Source organism: Monocercomonoides exilis (genome assembly GCF_001643675.1).
Source record: "Monocercomonoides exilis strain PA203 chromosome Unknown scaffold41-876177, whole genome shotgun sequence".
NCBI lineage: Eukaryota > Preaxostyla > Oxymonadida > Polymastigidae > Monocercomonoides > Monocercomonoides exilis.
The window spans coordinates 739,338-758,110 of NW_027150586.1; the positions used below are offsets into that span (position 1 = coordinate 739,338).

The 18,773-nt window shown below is 34.5% G+C and overlaps 6 protein-coding genes across 6 annotated transcripts; 3 read left to right on the forward strand and 3 right to left on the reverse strand.

Annotated features, from left to right (window-relative positions):
• Positions 1–2,385: 2,385 nt before the first annotated feature.
• Positions 2,386–2,820, reverse strand: MONOS_5288 (uncharacterized protein; the record flags this gene model as incomplete). The annotated part of the gene is made up of 1 exon (XM_067875421.1): positions 2,386–2,820. One exon carries the CDS (start codon positions 2,818–2,820, stop codon positions 2,386–2,388), a length of 435 nt encoding a protein of 144 aa, XP_067722607.1.
• A 2,809-nt stretch (positions 2,821–5,629) lies between these two features.
• Positions 5,630–6,121, forward strand: MONOS_5289 (uncharacterized protein; the record flags this gene model as incomplete). Its single annotated transcript, XM_067875422.1, has 1 exon — positions 5,630–6,121. The coding sequence occupies one exon, from the start codon at positions 5,630–5,632 to the stop codon at positions 6,119–6,121; it is 492 nt and encodes a 163-aa protein (XP_067722608.1).
• Positions 6,122–6,632: 511 nt separating this feature from the next.
• On the forward strand, positions 6,633–8,069 carry MONOS_5290 (uncharacterized protein; the record flags this gene model as incomplete). The annotated part of the gene is made up of 1 exon (XM_067875424.1): positions 6,633–8,069. The coding sequence occupies one exon, from the start codon at positions 6,633–6,635 to the stop codon at positions 8,067–8,069; it is 1,437 nt and encodes a 478-aa protein (XP_067722609.1).
• Positions 8,070–9,237: 1,168 nt separating this feature from the next.
• On the reverse strand, positions 9,238–10,211 carry MONOS_5291 (uncharacterized protein; the record flags this gene model as incomplete). The annotated part of the gene is made up of 2 exons (XM_067875425.1): positions 9,238–9,759; positions 10,131–10,211. 2 exons carry the CDS (start codon positions 10,209–10,211, stop codon positions 9,238–9,240), a joined length of 603 nt encoding a protein of 200 aa, XP_067722610.1.
• Positions 10,212–13,389: 3,178 nt separating this feature from the next.
• On the forward strand, positions 13,390–15,741 carry MONOS_5292 (uncharacterized protein; the record flags this gene model as incomplete). Its single annotated transcript, XM_067875426.1, has 3 exons — positions 13,390–13,417; positions 13,485–13,975; positions 14,037–15,741. 3 exons carry the CDS (start codon positions 13,390–13,392, stop codon positions 14,802–14,804), a joined length of 1,287 nt encoding a protein of 428 aa, XP_067722611.1. The 3' UTR covers positions 14,805–15,741.
• A 155-nt stretch (positions 15,742–15,896) lies between these two features.
• MONOS_5293 (uncharacterized protein) lies at positions 15,897–18,478 on the reverse strand (the record flags this gene model as incomplete). The annotated part of the gene is made up of 3 exons (XM_067875427.1): positions 15,897–17,905; positions 18,206–18,270; positions 18,333–18,478. 3 exons carry the CDS (start codon positions 18,476–18,478, stop codon positions 15,897–15,899), a joined length of 2,220 nt encoding a protein of 739 aa, XP_067722612.1.
• Between the last annotated feature and the right edge of the window lie 295 nt (positions 18,479–18,773).

Sequence of the window (18,773 nt, forward strand, 5' to 3'; positions counted from 1 at the left end):
CTTGAATGAAGTTCATTATTAATTATTAAATAGTGTTATTATGTGATTTATAAGGGAAATTGAAGTGCGGATATGTATCAAAATTTTTCTGAAAAGTTCCTTTTGTTTAATTTTCAAATAAAATATTAATTTCATTTTTCAATCAATTTTTGTTCCCATTCACAAAACTTCACCAAAATGGAATTAATCACAATATCGAGATTATATTTTCTTGATAAAAAAATTTGGTGAGTTGGAATAGAAATTTGATTGAAAAATGAAATTTGAATTTTTTTAGAAAATTAAAGAAAAGGAACTTTTCTTAAAAATTAAGACATGTGTTTAAAAATGTAAATATAAATTGAAATTTTTTCAAATTTTTGGATGTGATCATTATTTCTTCTGTTTGATCGAAACTTCAAATGAATCGAAAAGAAGTTCAGAAGCTAATTAAGACATTTCCAAACGAAAATGAAGCTTGTTTATGGATGTTTGGAACCACACTGAAAAGAAAAGTCACTTGACTCAGAAGACACAGAATTCCAAAGAAATAAATCAGAGAGAATACAGGGAAGAAATATTGGAGGTGCAAAAAATGAAGAGTGAAACGTTCGTTATTTCATAATAGTCAGTTTAACAAAATGCACATCAAAATAGGAAAAGTGCTGATGATTATTCTCTTTTTTTGGATTGGAATGACCATCAAACATGGAAGTCTTCTACTCAATATTCACAGGCACTCAGTCGGTTTTTGGTACAGTGCATGCAGATATGCTTGCACACAATACCTTATAAACAAGCCCATTCAACTTGGACGTGAAGGCAAGACATAAGAAATAGATGAATGCTTATTACGTCGAAGAAAATATCGAAGAGGAAGGTTCAAGAGGCAGCAATGGATTTTTGGAGCAATTGAAAGAAGAGAGGGTCAACAAGTTGGAAAAAAAATGTTATGGATCATCAAAGATCGTTCAAAAACTATGTATGACCAACTGCAAAACAGCTCATATTGCCTGGAACTACTATTGTGAGTGATTCTATAAGGGCATATACAACATTCTCAAAAGAAAGCTATGTTCATAAAATTGTTGTTCAGGATCGATATTATGTGCAATTTGCAACTTGAACATGCATAAACACAGTTGAAGGGAAGTTGCATCATTTCAGAGAGTTTCTTTCAGTTTCCGGAATGAGAGTTGCATTTATCAAAGACCATATATCTTTATTCATTGTTAGAAACTGATTCAATTTGCTTTTTTTTTTTTTTTTTTTTTTTTTTTTTTTTTTTTTTTTTTTTTTTTTTTTTATTGAGAAAAATTTCTCGTCACATGAAGAAGGTTATAATAGTGAAAAAATGAATCAAATGATGAAGAGCATAATTTACCAAATTTTGATAGCATAGTTCAGAGCAATGACAAAAATGAATTTCAAACTGCGAATTTGAATTTAGAGCAAGTAACGGTGCATCAGCTTCGTAATACAGTTTGTGCAAAAAATACCGGACATCGCAAAAAATACCGGACAAGATCGATATCTCAACAACCGCAAGAAGAAAAATTCTGATAATTTTCCTCGAAATATATCTCGTCAATACAAACTCATTTGACATACGAGACTTTCAAAACTTCCTCGTTTGTGCTCAGAAAAAATCATTATTGAAATTTCGGAGAAATAGGAATTTATGTTTCTCCGAAATTTCGATCTTTCCGGTATTTTTTGATGTCTGCACAACTGTACATTGAATAAGTATTTTATTATATTTATTCAACAAAAATATTATTTTATTTTTTGATTTTTGCAACTTTCTGCACACATTAAACAAGTATTAATAACGTTTAAATTGCTTATTTTTGACCATAATTAATTATATGCAAAAAATAGTATGTCCACCAAGGTGCCTTCTGCCATTTTAAATTTAAATTCATGACGTGAATGAATTGTGCTTCATGCTTCAAATAATCATAATTTACAAATCGAGAGTATAACAAGTTTATCAATGTTTGATAAATGATGCTTTTTCCTTTAAAAAATTTTTTTATTTGCAAATCTCAAAACCAACAAAGCTGAACTGAAAAAGAAAATAAAAACTGACGATTGAAAACTGAAAACAAAATTTGCTTCAAATGAAAAGAAAAACTCTTTGTCTCTATGAAATAACAAAATGAAAGAAAGAACTCTTAATATCTGAACAAGGAAATTTCACAGAATCAAATAAACTTCAACAATAACTAACACAAGTGAACACTTGAAAAACGAAGTGTTCATGTGCTTGAAGAGCTTAACTGCAAAAGTCTCTGTTTTGTTGACAAAGCTTTCCCACCAATTAGGATCCGAGCCTTTAAGCCTTGCATAATAATCCCTTCGTATTTTCAATGCTTTTTCGGTTTCAAGCCTATCCATCCAAAATTATGATACTGTTTTTCTCATGTTCACCGCTTTTCCCACTGGCTTCCATGCTTTTTTTTCGTAGTGCTCGTCAAATCCAACAATAGCCTCGCCCTTTAAAAGCTTGCGCAATCCAAGTTTCATCCTCAGCCATTCAAATTTCTGAATGGCAAAATAATACCTACTGTCAATCTCTTCGTTCCACAATTCCACTTCCAATTCTTCACGCATGCCTTTTGAGTCATCAGGAATACATAACAATTCAAAAACCACAAAAGGAACAATCAAAGAAGCAATGCAAAAGCCAAAATGCAGCTTTATTGAGCCATCCAGCTTCAGCGGGACCAGAATCAGAAACGGAAGCACAACTACGCTGAAGACTGCCACTCCAATTAATATAAGTCCTTCGTCAAAAGAATTCAGTTTTTCATTAAACCTTCTTCCAGTACATCCCATTGCAAAGAAACGGGCAAAGAGAATCAATGCGCTCCAAATTGATAAAGAAAATATAGTTCTCCACTTGAGCGATGTCAGGCACAAAAACTCGATAAATATGAGCTGTTCAACATCATGCAATGCATTTTGTGAGAAAAAAAAGAAAAAAAAGAAAGAAAAGATTAATTTTCAAAAATTTCAAATTCATCAATCAGGTCAAACCGTCTGCTTTCAGCGAAGCAATCACAAAAAACATCAGCACGAAACCAGCTGAAATGACATCCAACAGCAAATACAGGTATTTTGAAAATGAAGCTGCCTGCTCATATTCACTCACCAATATTGCTGCAAATATCAAAGCAACAAGTCCAAAATATGGCCATATGAACAGAAATTTCGGAATGTGCTTCCAAAAATAGTCGAAATACATCACAGTCAAAAGAATAATTCCGTTGGCAATATACCACCATTTGTTTGAATATTCGCACTTTTTCGCACACGAAATGAAATAATCTACAAAACAATACGATCCAATCAGAAGTGTTGAAAATGTCAAAGTGTCTGCGAATGACTTTTTGGATGCTTTTCCGTTCGCTCTCACTCGAAAAGCAATTTCACTGTTCCTCGAGAAACTGAGTAATCCAAGTACGATCAAAATTTCTGATATATATCGCAAAACAGAACAAATCGATGTTTTAAGCTTCGATTGCTTCAGCCTTTTCCTATTCTCCCCAGAGATCCGTGGAAAATCTCGTATGCACGCCAGCTCTTTGTATATTCTAAATGCAACAGGGAATAATTGCACAAAATATACATATTTAAGATATATAATCAATTAAAGAATAAAAAATGTTCAAATGCTTCAGAATACAAACTGCAACGTCTCCTTCCATCCCTTTGCGCTCACCCCGTATTTGTAGCTCTCTTTCCAGTCTTCTTCCGAACGAGGGTTAAAAAAATAAATATATTGAAATGCACAATCTGGCAGAAGGCAAATCTTGTGCATGAAGGGAATTATCGCTTGACACTTGATTTTCGCACATCTGTACAACCAGTGGGAAAAGGCAATGCAAAGCGTCAAATGTCGATTCTTTCTTTGAAAAATATGAAAAAACAAAAAAGACGAACTCTTCCGTTTTTGAGAGGAGATTGAATCGGCGATTCACCTGCGATAACGAAAGAATCGTTGAAAAGTTGCATTTTCCAAAGATTCTGTTTGCAACAATCACACACAAAAAGGGCAAATCTTGTTTCATCAAAAGATATTGAAAATATAAACTCAAACATCCTCAAAATATCATCGGGAAGGCTGCCTGAATAAAACGATTTCAAATATAAAATATTGTAAATGAAGCACATCCGTACCTAAACATGCATCTACAGCACTCTTGGAAGAGCTTTCTCTCATTTCCATAAAAAACTGAAATAATAATTTATGGGGTTGTTTTTCAAAAAATCAAAAAAGAATTGGAATACACTTTCTATTTGATAAAAGTGTGTATTATAACAAAATGTCAAACAATTCAAAAATCTTGTAACAAATATGTTTCATTCCTTTTTTCTTCAGTTTTCAATCGAACAATACACATTTCATCGACTAATCTCTCGTTTTGTGAAAGTTATTTCATATGTTTCATTTCGTTTTTCATTCACAATTGCTTGTGAATGTCTTTCATTTTTTTCCCACTATCTGAAGAATTTTCAAATCTAATAAATCGAAGTTGAGGTTGTTGAAAAGAACACTTATTTGAAAACTTAATTTTTCAACTTTAAAAAGTGCCTTCTGAACAAACGAATAATTTCAACCATGGAAACATTCATCAAATACTGCAATGGTGTTTATCATATGAAAGATAACTGGACCTGTTGCATTTCTGTTTTCAGATGCGTTCAACTCACACACAACTTTGTATTTGAAGGCACATCAATCTGCTGAAGCTTCTTGATTTTCACTGACATCCTTGCTGATATAATGAAACTGCCAATACAAAATCATGGGAAGAGTTCATTTCAAATGACTATTTCGATAAATGCTCATTGCAAATATCGCAATTGCGTTCCGTTTTTTTGTTTCACCTCCTCCAAATGTTCAACAATGAACAACGGTTCGCATAAGATGAGACAGATGAGAAAGAACAAAATTTGGAGTATACGGAAGATAGAAACTCTCTCGGAAACAAAAACACATCAACATTGATTTTAATAAATATCACAATGAAACGGTTTATTTGGAAATACGATCGAAGAGTGAGTCAATTATATTGATTTGAAAAAGAAAGATATCACAATATGTGAGCTTTTTCAATTCTTTTGGAAGAAACAAGAATATAAACTGAAATCATCTGACGAGGTGGATAAAAAATTTTCAAAGGATAACATCAATAACACTTCATTTTTCCTGTTGTCAACATTTGTTTGAAAGAAACAATTTTTGAATCAAAGAATTATTTCAGGAGATTTTTCACTGATGATTAAGTGCATTTTTTCATGTTCATACAGAAAAACCATTAGTGAAACATTTTTTCATGATTTTTCTTTTTTCGTTTTTCATCGATGAAACATTTTCTCTCCGCAAACAAAATCGAATCTTTTCAACTTTCATTTGATAAATGGGTTTATAAAATATATTTAGGGCGTTAACTTTCATATTATTTGAATCAGTTGATCTTTCTTGATGAGTGTTTCATTAGTGGTGGAGACTGTCTAATGATGACAAACTCACTTTTCAAATGATCTTTGGATGATGAGCAAACCATTGATTATATCTATTTGCGTTCAAATTAAGGATGTGTTGATCATTTGTGATATTGATCGTGAAACATCAAAACTCATGATATTTATCATTCTGATTTTCACATTTGCAATTTCACAAGAATTGGATGAAGGAAAACCTTATACAGTTTATGTGAAGCAAAGTGGAAGTGAAACCCACACTGGAACAGAGATCGGTCAGGAAAAGAAATCATTGAAAAGTGCATATGGTCTTCTTGGAGATTATGAAGCATGCAAGATCTTTATTGTGAATGATGCAACTGCACTAACTGCACAGCAAACATCTTTCTACAAAAATCAAGGAATCACCATTGAAGGAGTTGACAGCATAGGAACAAAAAATGAAGTTGTATCAATTAATTGTGATGTGCATCCAGAAGGAGATCTATTTTCTTGTGGTGGAGATACAGAATTCAAATATTTGGCAATCTATTTTCCTTCATCTTTGGGAGGATCCTCGAGTAATGCATTGGTTCATGGAAGTTCTGAAGAATTAACTATAAAAAACTGTCAATTTATTCGGCCAACAACAAATGGGGGGAACAGTTAATTATTTCCTTGTGTATATGGAAAGAGGGAATTTAAATATAGATTCAGTGGAGTGCGCTGATGAGAGTCGCACAGTTGCGTTTGAAAGTGGTATTTCTTATATAAGTGCATATACTGTTTCATTAACGAATTTGACATTGAAAATAATATCTAGTTCTAATTCAATTGTTTCCATATATGGAGGTTATGATTGCAAATTGGATGTTTCTTTGAACAACTGCACATTCACTGAATGTCAAACAAATGGTTCTCATTTGTTGTTCATTTTGGACAGTAATAGTGAAAGCTCATTTTCAGTTGGAGATGCGGGAGTTACTTCTTTCTCATCTTGTACTGGCATTAAATCTGGAGGAATCTATTTGAATTTGTCAAATGCACGATCTGCATCTAAATTAATATGGCCAATAGATGGAAGGAATCTTGTGTTTCAAAAATGCAGTTGTGGAAAAGGAGAGTCAAAAAGAAATACTGGATTGTCAATATCATTGAATAATGATTCATTGTTCAAAGATATGGCAGATGCAATGAAGGCAAGCTTTGCAGCTAATTACACACGAAAAGATAATTCTTGGTTTATTGTAGGGGTTGATCAAAATTATAAAGTCTATGATTTTACAAGCATTTATTTTGATCCACCTCCTCAAAAGCCAGATAATATGACAAGAGCATTTGTGAAGAAAGGAGGGAAGGGAAATGGAATCGATGTCAATTCTGCAATAAACAGCTTGAAGGAGGCTTATGATTTCTTGGAAAAGAGTGGGAAATGTTTCATTGACATAATCAAAACATCTGATCCAATCAAAGCAGAGGACATTAGTTTCAGCATTAACAGTGGAATAACAATCGAAGGAGTGAAAGACAATGGAGAGGGAAATGCAGAAGTGGCAATTGATTGTGATGTTTCAGCTTTATCAATTCTCTTTTCCTGCCTGAAAATTGTGGAATTCAAGTATTTGGCATTCCAATTCTCTTCAACAGAAAAGAATTGGGACTCATTGATCAGTGCTGGATCAGGTTCAATATCATTGAAAATATCAACATGTCGATTTGTCAGAATTGAATCACAATCACAAGAAGGAATGGTTTCAAATGCTGATGGAAACAGCCCCTTGGCAAGCAGTCTTGTGAGTGTGATATCTGGAAGTGTGGAAATGGACACAGTGAAATGCACAGATGAGACCTCATTTGTGTCATTCTCATCATCACCCTTTTCATTTTCTGGAGCCAGCGAGGTGTCATTGATTGGAATGGACATCAGCAAAGTGAATGTGGAAAGTGGAGCAGCAATCAGCATCAGAGATAAGAGTGATTTATCTTCGAAGGTTTCAATCGAAGGATTGAATGTTCAAGAGGTGAAATCGGAGAAAGGAGCAGCAGCAGGGTTGGATATCACCCTCGGTTCAGAAAATTCAAGAGTGGCCATTGGAAGGTCAAGCAAATGCTCATTCAAGTCTTGTTCAGCACCAGAAGGGAAATCAGGAGCAATATACATTGAGATGCCCAAGGCAACATCGAATCTGCAACTTCCATCAGAACACAACCTGGAGATTGACAGCTCAAACACAGCTGGCTCAAAAACAACTTCTCTGTTCATCATTGCCCCAGACTTCGAAGAGTTCTGCAAACAAGAAGATGCCTTTGCGTTTGCGAATGAATTTGATGAATCAACAGCAGGGTGGGTGGAGGGAGCAAAAGATGCAGAATCAGAGCCTGAGGATGTATATGAGAAGAATATCAAGGGAAAGAAAAAGAAACCAATTGACAATCCAGAAAAAGATCAAACAAAAGATGAAAAGAAAACAAGAACAGGAGTGATTACTGTTGCCATTGTTGTGCCAATTGTGGTTGTTGTGGCAGTTGTGGTGATTGTGATAGTTGTTGTTATTGTGAGGAAAAAGAGATCAAGAAATGAAGATAAAGATAATAAGAGAAGAGAAATGGAAGGATAAAAAATAAAGGAGAATTTTTATGTATTTTTTTTCACATAAAGTTGGACTTGTACTTCCTTATTATTCATCTTTTTTATAAAAATTAAATATATCTGTTAAATAAACTTTTGATTTTTTCGTTTTCCTGTCCGTTATTTATCTTTGATAATTTCTAAATAAATCGATCACATAGGTGGTTTTATTTCATATCAAAAAATCTTTATATTTTTCTTTTGGTCAATTCTGACTGAAAAAACTTTAGTGAAAATAACAGGAATATATAATTTTTAACATAATGATAATAATTTGTTTGTTGATTTTTATGAGTAACGAATATTTTTTTCCCTCAAAATAATGAAAAAGAACGATATAGCCTATCAAACAAAAAAATGAATTCATAACTTCAGCAAATTGAACAAAACATGATTTCAATCATTAATACAATATGGATACAATAATTTTAATAAAGCAATTTTTAATTTTTTCAAGAAATCTTGTTTGATAATGTTATTGGGAAAAAAAAACATAATCAGTCTATTTGAGAGAATAAAAAAGAAACATAAATCATCAAAAAACACTCAAACAAAAAATATAAAAACAATATTAGATATTTATCAAATAATCAATCTTCGCAATTAACTGTTTTTATAATTTAAGAAATAAAATTTCTTATTAAAAATCTAACAAATTATTTTCAGAATAATTATTAAAAATTTTAATAAAAAATGAATGAAATACATGAAAATACACTTGAAAATCAACAAAAGCTTCTGTCGCACGTCCATCCACACTTCTTCTTTCTCCCTTCCCTCTCCCTCAATTCTTTCTCCATTTTTATCCTTTCTGGAATAGATTTCTGTAGGCAATCTGATAACCTTGAACATTGCTTTGCTTAACTCGCTGCTTTTAAAAACAAATTCTTCCCCTTTCGTATTTACTGGAAACTCTGAGGATATTTCAGTCAGAATTTCTTTTATCTTTTCGATTGAATCCGAAGGTCGCCAAATTTTAGCTTATCCTTCTTGTGCACAATCAGAAACAGAAGATATCCATAGCAGCTCTACTCACGTTGCCGTTAACGATTTGGAAATGTGGAAAAGTTGAGTTTTGGGCTGAGAACGATCACTATTTGCAGATGATGATGATCGGCTGAGAAGTATTGTGCGAAATAGCGATAAATGTGTTTTTGTCAGTTGGAAACACGAGGAGAAGCGTTGTGGAGAGCGGGAAATTGATATTTTAGCGAATACAGCAGCTTGGTGGAGATGGCAGGTGCGTGAAAATTGTGGTAGATGGAAGAGGCGCAAGACTGGAGATGGAGAACTGCCCAATGGCCAGCTGAAGCGTCAGAGGCAGCGAGGCCAGAGGAGGCGGCGTTGCAGCCGAGCTGGCAGCCGGGGCAGCCCTGCTGATAAATGGATCGACCTTCGAGGACTGTGCTGCTGCGGCTGGTGGAGGCCCGGCACAGACCCATGGCCTGGTGGGGTGTTCTTGGTGAAGGCAGATTCCGCCAGGCAGTTTGCACTCGAGCAGGTGGTGTTGCCAGATGTAATGCGTGGAAGAGCAGAAAGGTGTTTGTGTTGGCTACCATGCTTTCGGAAGTGGAAGACGCAATCCATTTCAACTGTCCATGACCAGCACTGACATGAGCGCCCTTGACGAGCTCAATGTATTCGAACTTGTTACCGTTAGCTCCAAGCACCTGATCCCGCTTGCATTGTATTTATGGACTAACATCATCACCCAAATGTTTATCAAAAAAGGATTTGATTTTTGACTTTGGTGCATGAACGCACTCCGCTGCTCCCTGTAAGTCAATCATTCATTCCATTTTGCCTGAAGTCATGGCTGGGAATGTTGGACTATTTCTTCTCTCTCTCAGTCACGGAGGAGGCGTGCTGTTTGTTGTCGGAACCCTCATTGAAAGCATCTTTTCAATCCCTCTCCATCCTCAACTTCCGTTTCACCTTCAATAACTTATTCATTTGTAAGGATGTCTTTCTCCTGTTCTCCTGCAGCCCTGTTCAAATCAACGAGTTCCTTTTTTCACTCGAGTTCTCCGAGCCCTCTCTCGCCTCAAACACCTTTTCCTTCAGCCCCAGCTTCTCCCGCGCTGGATTCAGACTCTTCATTGATTTCTTCGCATTTATAAATTTCTTCCATTTCTCTTAGATATTATTCGACCAGGACGCTGGCTCCTTTGCCTGTCATTGCTGTTCCCCACTTTCCCCTTGCTCCTCCCTTTTCACAGCTATTCTCCACATTTGCCGCATCACCGGTTACATCCTCTGAATCTCCTCCTCCTTCTTCTTTGGATTCTCGATTCCCTTTCCGTTATCCAAGTCTATTGAACCTCCTGAAGTGTTGTCCCTGTACGCTTCACTACCAATATCCTCATGTGTTGATCAGCCTGAGATTGTTGTGTTTCTCAATAGCTGTCACTTTAACTTTCCGTTTAACTTTCTCCAAAATTCTTCCTCATCTTTCTATCTCTTTTTTCACTCATACACTTCGTCGATTATTCTTATCCATTTTTCGTGGTTATTCAAATTCTCTGGCTTATATCCCTCTATTTCAGCTCAAAATAGTTCTTTTCCTTTTTTTCTTCTTTTCCTCTCCATTCTTCAATGATTTCGCTTGCTTTGCAAATGGTTCATGAAATACTCCAAAATTTTGTTCTTTTATACCCCCTTTTTTCTCAAGCTAAATGCAAATGCAATGCATTCCTTCAGATTCAAAACCTTTCGTTTTGGCTTGCTGAGAATGAACTGAAAAGACAAAACGAAAAAATTCACAGCTTTGATGCAAATAGTTGATATGTTCAATGGAAAAGTCTTCCTTTGCCTTTTCTCTTTCATTCTCCTATAATTCTATTTTCATAAACATTCAAAACGAAGAAGAAGAAGAAGAAATTCTGTTTAACATTCTTATGCTTTTTTTGATGGTGATGACAGAAGAACAAGAAGAACGAAGAAATATCAGATGTGGAGTGTTTCTTGCTTGTTGATGGTTTGTTGTGAAGAATTTGAAACAAAATGTGTTTTTGGAAAAAAGTGTGAAGAAGGTGAAAAATGATGATTTTGATCGAAAGAGATGAGCTTCGAGAGAGATGAACATTGAACGAGAAATCAGAAGCAGAATTGACAGATGGATGAAATGTTGAAGAATAAATCAGTGAGTGGGAAAGTTGATTGAATAAATAATGAAGAAGGAAGAAGAAGATTTTGAAGAAACAAATGCCATTTGATATTCAATGTCTGCCTTCTGCTTCAAATGTCCAACAAATTGAATTGCGAATAAAATAGTTGTTCTGTCAGAATATGATAATAATTCTCCAAAAAAATACTCATATAAAAGAAAGTGCCAAATCCATTTCTGTGAAAGTAACTGTCTCTCGTTTCGGTTGGACTGATTTTCTTGTCTTCTCCATTAAGAATTTTTTATCTTTTGCCATCTTCTCCTTGTTTCATTCATCTGTGTTGATTTGAAGGTCAGAAATGTTTTCCAAAAAAGAATCTCCAAAATCGATGTCTAATCGAGCGTTGCTCAATAAAAAATGAATTTTGATTGTTCCTAATAAATTAGAGCTTATCCTTTTAATTGAAGAAGTCAAAAAAAAAAAAGGTGAAAAAATAACTTGAAGAGAATGCTGGTGGTGAAGCACGAGAAAAAGAAAGAAAGGCAAAGGAAAAGGAAAAGAGGAAGAGAAAGAAGAAGAGAAGGAGAAAGAGAAAAGAAACAGAGAAAAAAACAGAAAGAAACGCAAACATTTTGATGGAAGAAAAAGAAGAAAATTAAAAAATTTCGGTAGTATTTGAAATGAGTAGACAGAAGATGAATAATTGGATGAAGTTGTATCAATCCAAGGAGAAGGAGAAGCAGAAGCAGAAGCAGAAGGAGAAGGAGAAAATGTTTATGGTGAGGATAAAGTTAACAAGATGATGTTAATGATTTCATTTCAGATAATGGAGGAGAGGAAAATGAACCTTTTCGATTAAAAGAGCTCTTCAAGAAAAAAGAACGATTCTTTTGTTCCATCTGAGCAGCTGAGCTGTCAGTGTCCCATCTCAAATCATACAATGAGCAAATGCACAGCTTCAACACTCTCTTGAGAAAAACATTTCATCAAGATGCAGTGAAGAAATCAAATGCAAATTAATATTCCAAATTGAGTCGGAATTGACCCAGAAAGATGAGGAATTGACGCGATGTTTGACAAGCCGTATTTATTTCTTTCCAATGGCTGAATTTTTAGCTGATATCTTTGAAGATCAATGGAGAGCATTCTGGCATGCCCATGGATGACTGTAACAACTCAAAAGAATTTCATGAGCACCATTCAAAATGGTTGTTGTTCTCTTCATTCCTATGAAACAGAAATTCGATAATAGGAAACCTTTCTTTCCTTCAATTCCCACTTCCTCTTTCATTTGCTGTGGAATAACATTTCCGATGTGTTTATTGAGTGCATCTCGCTGCAAAGCTGTCTTCCTCCTTCTTCTCCAAATCTCATTTCAACTGAAATGAAAACGGCCTTGAACGAACAAATCTGATAACAATATCCAATCAAATGAATAAATTTCCTTTTGATGTTTCACTCTCAACGAACAGAAGAACCTCCATCTTTTCTATTGGTGATGGACTTCATTCCTTTTCTTCATGGCACAAGATTATTTTGCAACTGAAGCATTGGAGCCTTGATTTTCTTCCTCTCTTCGAGCATGTTCTCCATATTCAAGAACTTTTCTTTTCTTTTCTTTTGTTCATTTAATAAGAGATGACTTTCAGAATTTCATTTCCTTTCTTCTTTCATAACCCTATGATCAATTAATAGATGAGCTCAAAATGCAACAATCCACAAAATATATCAAACCTTCAACAATAACATATTCTTGTTTTCAATCTCATTCTTTTTCATAAAAAATTATGAAATATCATTCATACACAAATTTCGTTTGTCAGCTTCCCCTTTTCTCTGCTGTCAAGTATTTGCAATTTATTCCATTGACAAAAAGATGTGATTCAAAGAGTTAATGATTTTTTTGGAAAACCATCCTTCTTCAAATAAACTGTTGGTTTGATCAAAAAGAAACAAAAGATTTTCATTTTTGGACTCATACATCCAATCCTTGCGGCTTCTTCGAATTTTCTTTTACACTTCTTTTTGTTAAACAAAAATTTAACAGTTTGTGTTGCGATCATTTTTGAACTGCAAGATAATCAACAATATGTGCATTTATCTTTTATTTTGTTATTTGCCCAGCTTTGCCCCTCATTCCGAATTTTATTTGCAACAAGCAGAATGAGTTTACCAAATGATATATCTGAAGATAGAATACAAATGATTATCAAAAGCGAGCAGTTTTCAAGTTTGCCATTTTATTTGGATTGAGCAATTCTGAACAAAATTTTTGATTTTTTGAATACCCTTTGCAGAATTGCTCCATGAGCTTGAGTGTTGCGGAGAAGATGAGAAAAAGCAGAAAATGGAGGAAATGAAAAGAGTGATGGAAGAATTGGATTATGGAGAATTCAAATCAGTTTTCACAAAGGAACTGTTCGATAAAATTCACCAAATGATTGAAAAAAAGAAATTATCGATGGAAAATGCATTGAAGTTATTGAAACAAATGGGATATTGCAAAGCATTGAAGTACTTTAGCTCCAGAAGTTTTGGAGAATCTTCGTTGGGCAAAAGATTTGAGAAAATGATGATTGATGAAAATGAGAAAAAAGAAGAAAAGGATGTAAATCATCTCATTGACCTTTGCGAGTGCTATCTTTTGCTTGAAGGCCTATTTTCTTCAAAATATCATTCAATTTATATGCCTTTCCTTCTGAAAGTTGCATCGAAGAAAGAGGAAAGCAAGGAAGTTCAAAAAGAAGTGGAAATGGCTTTGCTGGCTTTGGTCAATACTTTCCGTCACGTTTGAAATTTTCTATTTTCTTTTAATTTTTTTTTTTATTTTTTTTTTATTTTTTTATCAGTCAATCAAAAAGGAACTGTATTTGAGTGAAATTGTAGAAATTATAAAGCGTCATCAAGAATTCAACAATCTGACACGACTTGCTTGTAGCTCTGCTTGGGTATTTTTAATAAACCGAGTTTACAGTGACAAAAGTTTGGAAAAAGTGATTGTGGATGAGCTGCATTTTGCGAGAGATGCGACTAGAGAATTGGAACATCTGTCAAAGTGTGTGGATTGGAAGAGAGAGAAAGAAGAGAGAAAAGGAAAAGAAACGAAAGAAGAGTTAATTATTTTTGGATGGATATGTACAATTACTTGTTACTTATCATGGTGCAAATTGAGAAATGAAGAACTTACAGGGCTTATAGTCGGCATTGCGGATATATTGTTTGCAGCGAAAGATAATTACCAAAAAATTAGCAATGTGTGCATTGATTTATTTAAAGTTGCATTGAGAAAAGAAGCTGTGAAAGCGGAAGGCTTGTTGAGTTGCGGTGTTGTTGATGCTGTTTTAGAGGGAATTCAGCAGCCAACGTTGAATGATTACTTTGCGTTTGATGGCTTGAGAATTTTGAAAAAAATTTCAAAAAGTTTGAAAGGAAAGAAGAGAGATGAAATAGAAGAGGTGAAAGGAAAGGAAGCGAAAAAGAAGGTTTTTAAAAAGCTGGAAGAAGAAGGATACGAAGATACCATCACAAGTTTTCATAAAATATTTGGTTTTCTTAACATACGTTTTTGGCAAACTGATTTATCGCTAAATATAAGTGATTATTTAGTGAATGTTTAGCCAAAAAAAATTTTTTTTCATTTAGTTTTGTCACTCAAAAAGTATATCCTTTTCTTTTTTATCCATTTCTCAAAAAGGTAAAAAAATCGATTTTGGAAGTGTATTTTGCAATAAATGTGCTTTTTTTTTTTTTTTTGATTTATTGATTTGTTGTGGTATTTTGAAGCATTCGTATTTTATCAAACTTTATTTATGAAAAGCATTTCTTTTTTTTGAGAAATTTTATCATTTATTTTGTTCAGTTTTATTTTGTTTTATTTTGTTTGTTTTTATAATTTTTTACGCAATTTTAAAGAGCTGAAGAAATGAGTCTTATTGATGCTTTGGATGCTTTGTTTTTCTGTGTTTATTCAGCCATTATGGCTGTGCTCTTGCAGCTGATTTTCATCCGTCACAAGTTAATTCTTGTGAAGGAATAAAAAAGGAAAAGGAAAAGACTTCAAACGCTTAAAAAGTTGCAAAAGCAGCAAACAACACTTAAACTTTCTCAAAGAAATGATAACAAATTGGAAAAGGAAAAGGAAAAAGAAAAAGAAAACGATGAATGAAAAAGAAGTGCTTTGAAATTGTGTCTAAATGAACACATTCAAAGAGAAACATTTCAATAAAACAAATTTGAATTAAAAATAAAAATCATTAAATAATTTCATGAAACAAACGAAAATGAACAAATTAGACCAACAGAATATCATCAACAAAATTTATCAAAAATGCTTAAATTTATCTTTAAAAATATAAATGAAAATAAAAATAAAAAAATAACAAAATAACAAAATAACAAAAAAGAAAAAGAAATCTAATAAAAATGCATCATGACCTCGTTTGATGTCATTCAGCAGAATTAAACAAAAATTTCATGCTTAGCATTTAACTTCAAAAAATAAATTGTACAATATTCTTTTTTTAAAAAAAAAAAGAAGAAAGAAAAAAAAAAAAGAAAAACAAAGAAAAACAGAAACAAAAATTGCCTGATAATCAATATTTTATCACAAATACACTGGCTTCAATTCCCAAAAGCACTCCAATTATTTGATTGGCATTACAAAACTTATTTCCTTCTTTCTTCTTCTTCTTCTATTTTTTTTTCCCTCATCACTTCAGCAAATCATCATCAGCACCTCCCGAATACAAATCCATCGGAGGCGCTGTCGGGCATATTTCCCTGTCTCTTCCTCGACTGCGGCTCTGGCCGTTCTGCTGATTGTACTGCAAAGGCAGCTCATTTGGCGGCTGGCGGTACTCTGCCTGCACGCCAGCTGTCGGAAGTGACGCTGACGTGCGCGATGAATACGACGAATACGACGGAGCAGCTCGCATAGCATACGATTTTGTGGCAAATGCACCATCACCACAATTATCATCATCACCATCATCACAATCATAGGGCGCTTCTTTGCCTTCAGACATATCCTGTGGAAGCACATAGCAAGGCTGAGGTGCTTCTGCTGGATAAGAATTGGGAAGCCTGTTTGACACATGGGACGGTTGGGGACGTGTAACATTGGAGGAATATGGAGGAGGACGAGAAGAAGAGGGAAGGGAAGAAGAAGAAGAAGATGATGATGATGAGGAGGAGGGGGAGGGGGAGGGGGAGGAGGAAGAAGAAAAAATAAAAATGTGTGAAGATGATGATGGAGATTGTGATTGTGATACTTGCTTTGATATTTTCTTTTTCTTAGGTTTAGGTTTAGGTTTAGGCTGCGACTGTTGTTGTGGTCTTTTTGGAGTTGATGTGCTTTCTGAGCTTTTTATCACTGAAACAGTTGTGGTACGTGAAAAGAACGCAGACATAGCAATTGTTGATGGAGGGGGAGAAGATCTGGAAGAAGAGGATCTTGAAGAAGAAGATCTTGAAGAAGAAGAGGAAGATGAAGAAGAAGAAGATGATGATGATGATGAAAAAGAATAATCATATGATTCGTCATGTGACGAATCACTTCTTTCTATCCGTCTGATCATCATCTTCCTTCTCACCACGATCACAATAACCACCACCACTGCAGCAACAGCGCAGCAAGCTCCAAACGTTGCTCCTAAAGCAACACCGAATGTGTTCTTCTTTTTGTTTGACGGCTCGTCTTCTTCGTAATCTATCATTAGTGTCTTGTCAAATTTAATCCAATCTTTTGCATATTCCTTTTCTTCCATCAAATACACGGAACACTTATTCGTCCCCGTGCGGCAATTGTCAAATATCGTTTTATTGAATTCTTTGCCATATATGCCCACATCATTCCCTTCGTAGTTCGCTTTGTTCCCGCTGAACAGGCACCGCGAAAATTGCGTAAACATCGCAATCCTGCTATCCCCTTTCAAAGTGAGCCCTCCCCCTGCCCACGCATCACAGCGATCAAACATCACGTCACACACAGATAGAGGCATCTGGCCATAAAACAGCACCATCCCTCCGCCTTCGTGCACGTCGCCCTTGCTGAAGTTCGAAGAGCATATCATCACTTTTTCGCAGCACACCTCCGCATACACCTTGTACAGGCAGAGCGAGCCGAAATGCGCCTTGCATGAAATAAAATCCGAATGCCTGATCTCCGCGCTGCCCACTTTCCCTGTCAGCAGCACGGCTCCTCCGTCCACATTCGCCTTGCAGCCGCTGAATTCGCAGTGCTGGATGAGCACTGACTTCACCATTATCAAGTAGACGGCTCCTCCAGAGCCACTCGGGGCTGTGCAGTTCGTGAAGGTGCACTCGTCAAGAGTGACCTCTGAGTGATTTCCACTGAGAAGCAGCGCACCGCCGTTGCAACAAAAAGATTCGTTGCGGGGGTCAGCTTGACACTTCGTAAACGTATCAAATTGAAAATAAACGTATTCATTTGTGCTATATCTCTGTGAGGTGTATTCGGCGTTGGTTCCTGAAGCAGTATTAGAGCTGCTAAAGCGTTGAATGCAACTGTAGCTATTATTCAACGAAACATATCTGGAGAATCCTTCAAAAAAAGAGAAAAATTGTTTCGGTGAAGTAATGCTCCTAACATTTTCAATAATATTAGTCTCTAACAAAATTGAAGCAGATGCATATGCATTCAAATTGATTAATGCTTCGTTTTCAATATTGTCAGTGATGTTGCTAAACAAGCAGTTCACTATTTGTGTTTGACAATTAAAGCCAAAATGAAATCGGAAAAAGATATGGTTTTTAAAGTGGCAATCCAATATGTTTGCAGAAGCTAACTCGTGTGATGAACTTATTAAATTATTTAAGAATATTCTATTTTTGTCGTCTGCTTTGAGAGAACTATTAACACAGTTGAATTGCCCCTCAATTATAAATGCCGGATTTTGTTGAAAGTGATGAAGCATTAGAATTGAATTCCTCACAATTGATTTCGAATTTTGATCAATAATTTCAAGTGGTGCATTCATCCCTTTTGAGAAAATCAAACAATTTTTTTCCACTGATGAATTTTTCGCTGTTGCTTTGTATGTAAGTTCAGAAAAGGGAGCATCACTTTAAGATTTAAAAATATGTATGAAAGTGTATATGAATAGGAAAATAACATGTATACATACTTTTTTCTATCTTTAATGTCAAAATATGTTGTTGAACGCTTCACGCTCAAATCAAATAATTCCACGTCCAATAATAAAAAATTGCAACCAGAAGCAACTAAATGAAACAGAATAACTAAAATGTTGATTGTGCTTATTTTATACATTTAAATTAAATAAAATGAACAAGAAAAAAAGATAATGAAATCTGGAATAAATGTTGATCGGAAATGACCATTATTTAAATGTTATGAAATTGAAAATGATACTGTTAATAATGCTTCCAAAACAATGTTCTGCCCAACATTTTTGAAACTTCTATGTAATAATAAAAATTTTACTTCACTTTTCTTTTTTGCAAAGTTATGTCAGTCTCATGATGAAAAGAAAACTGATAAAGTTTGGAACAAATTACACTTTTTATTTTCAAAAAAGCAAAAACTTTACCTTATATGAAAAACA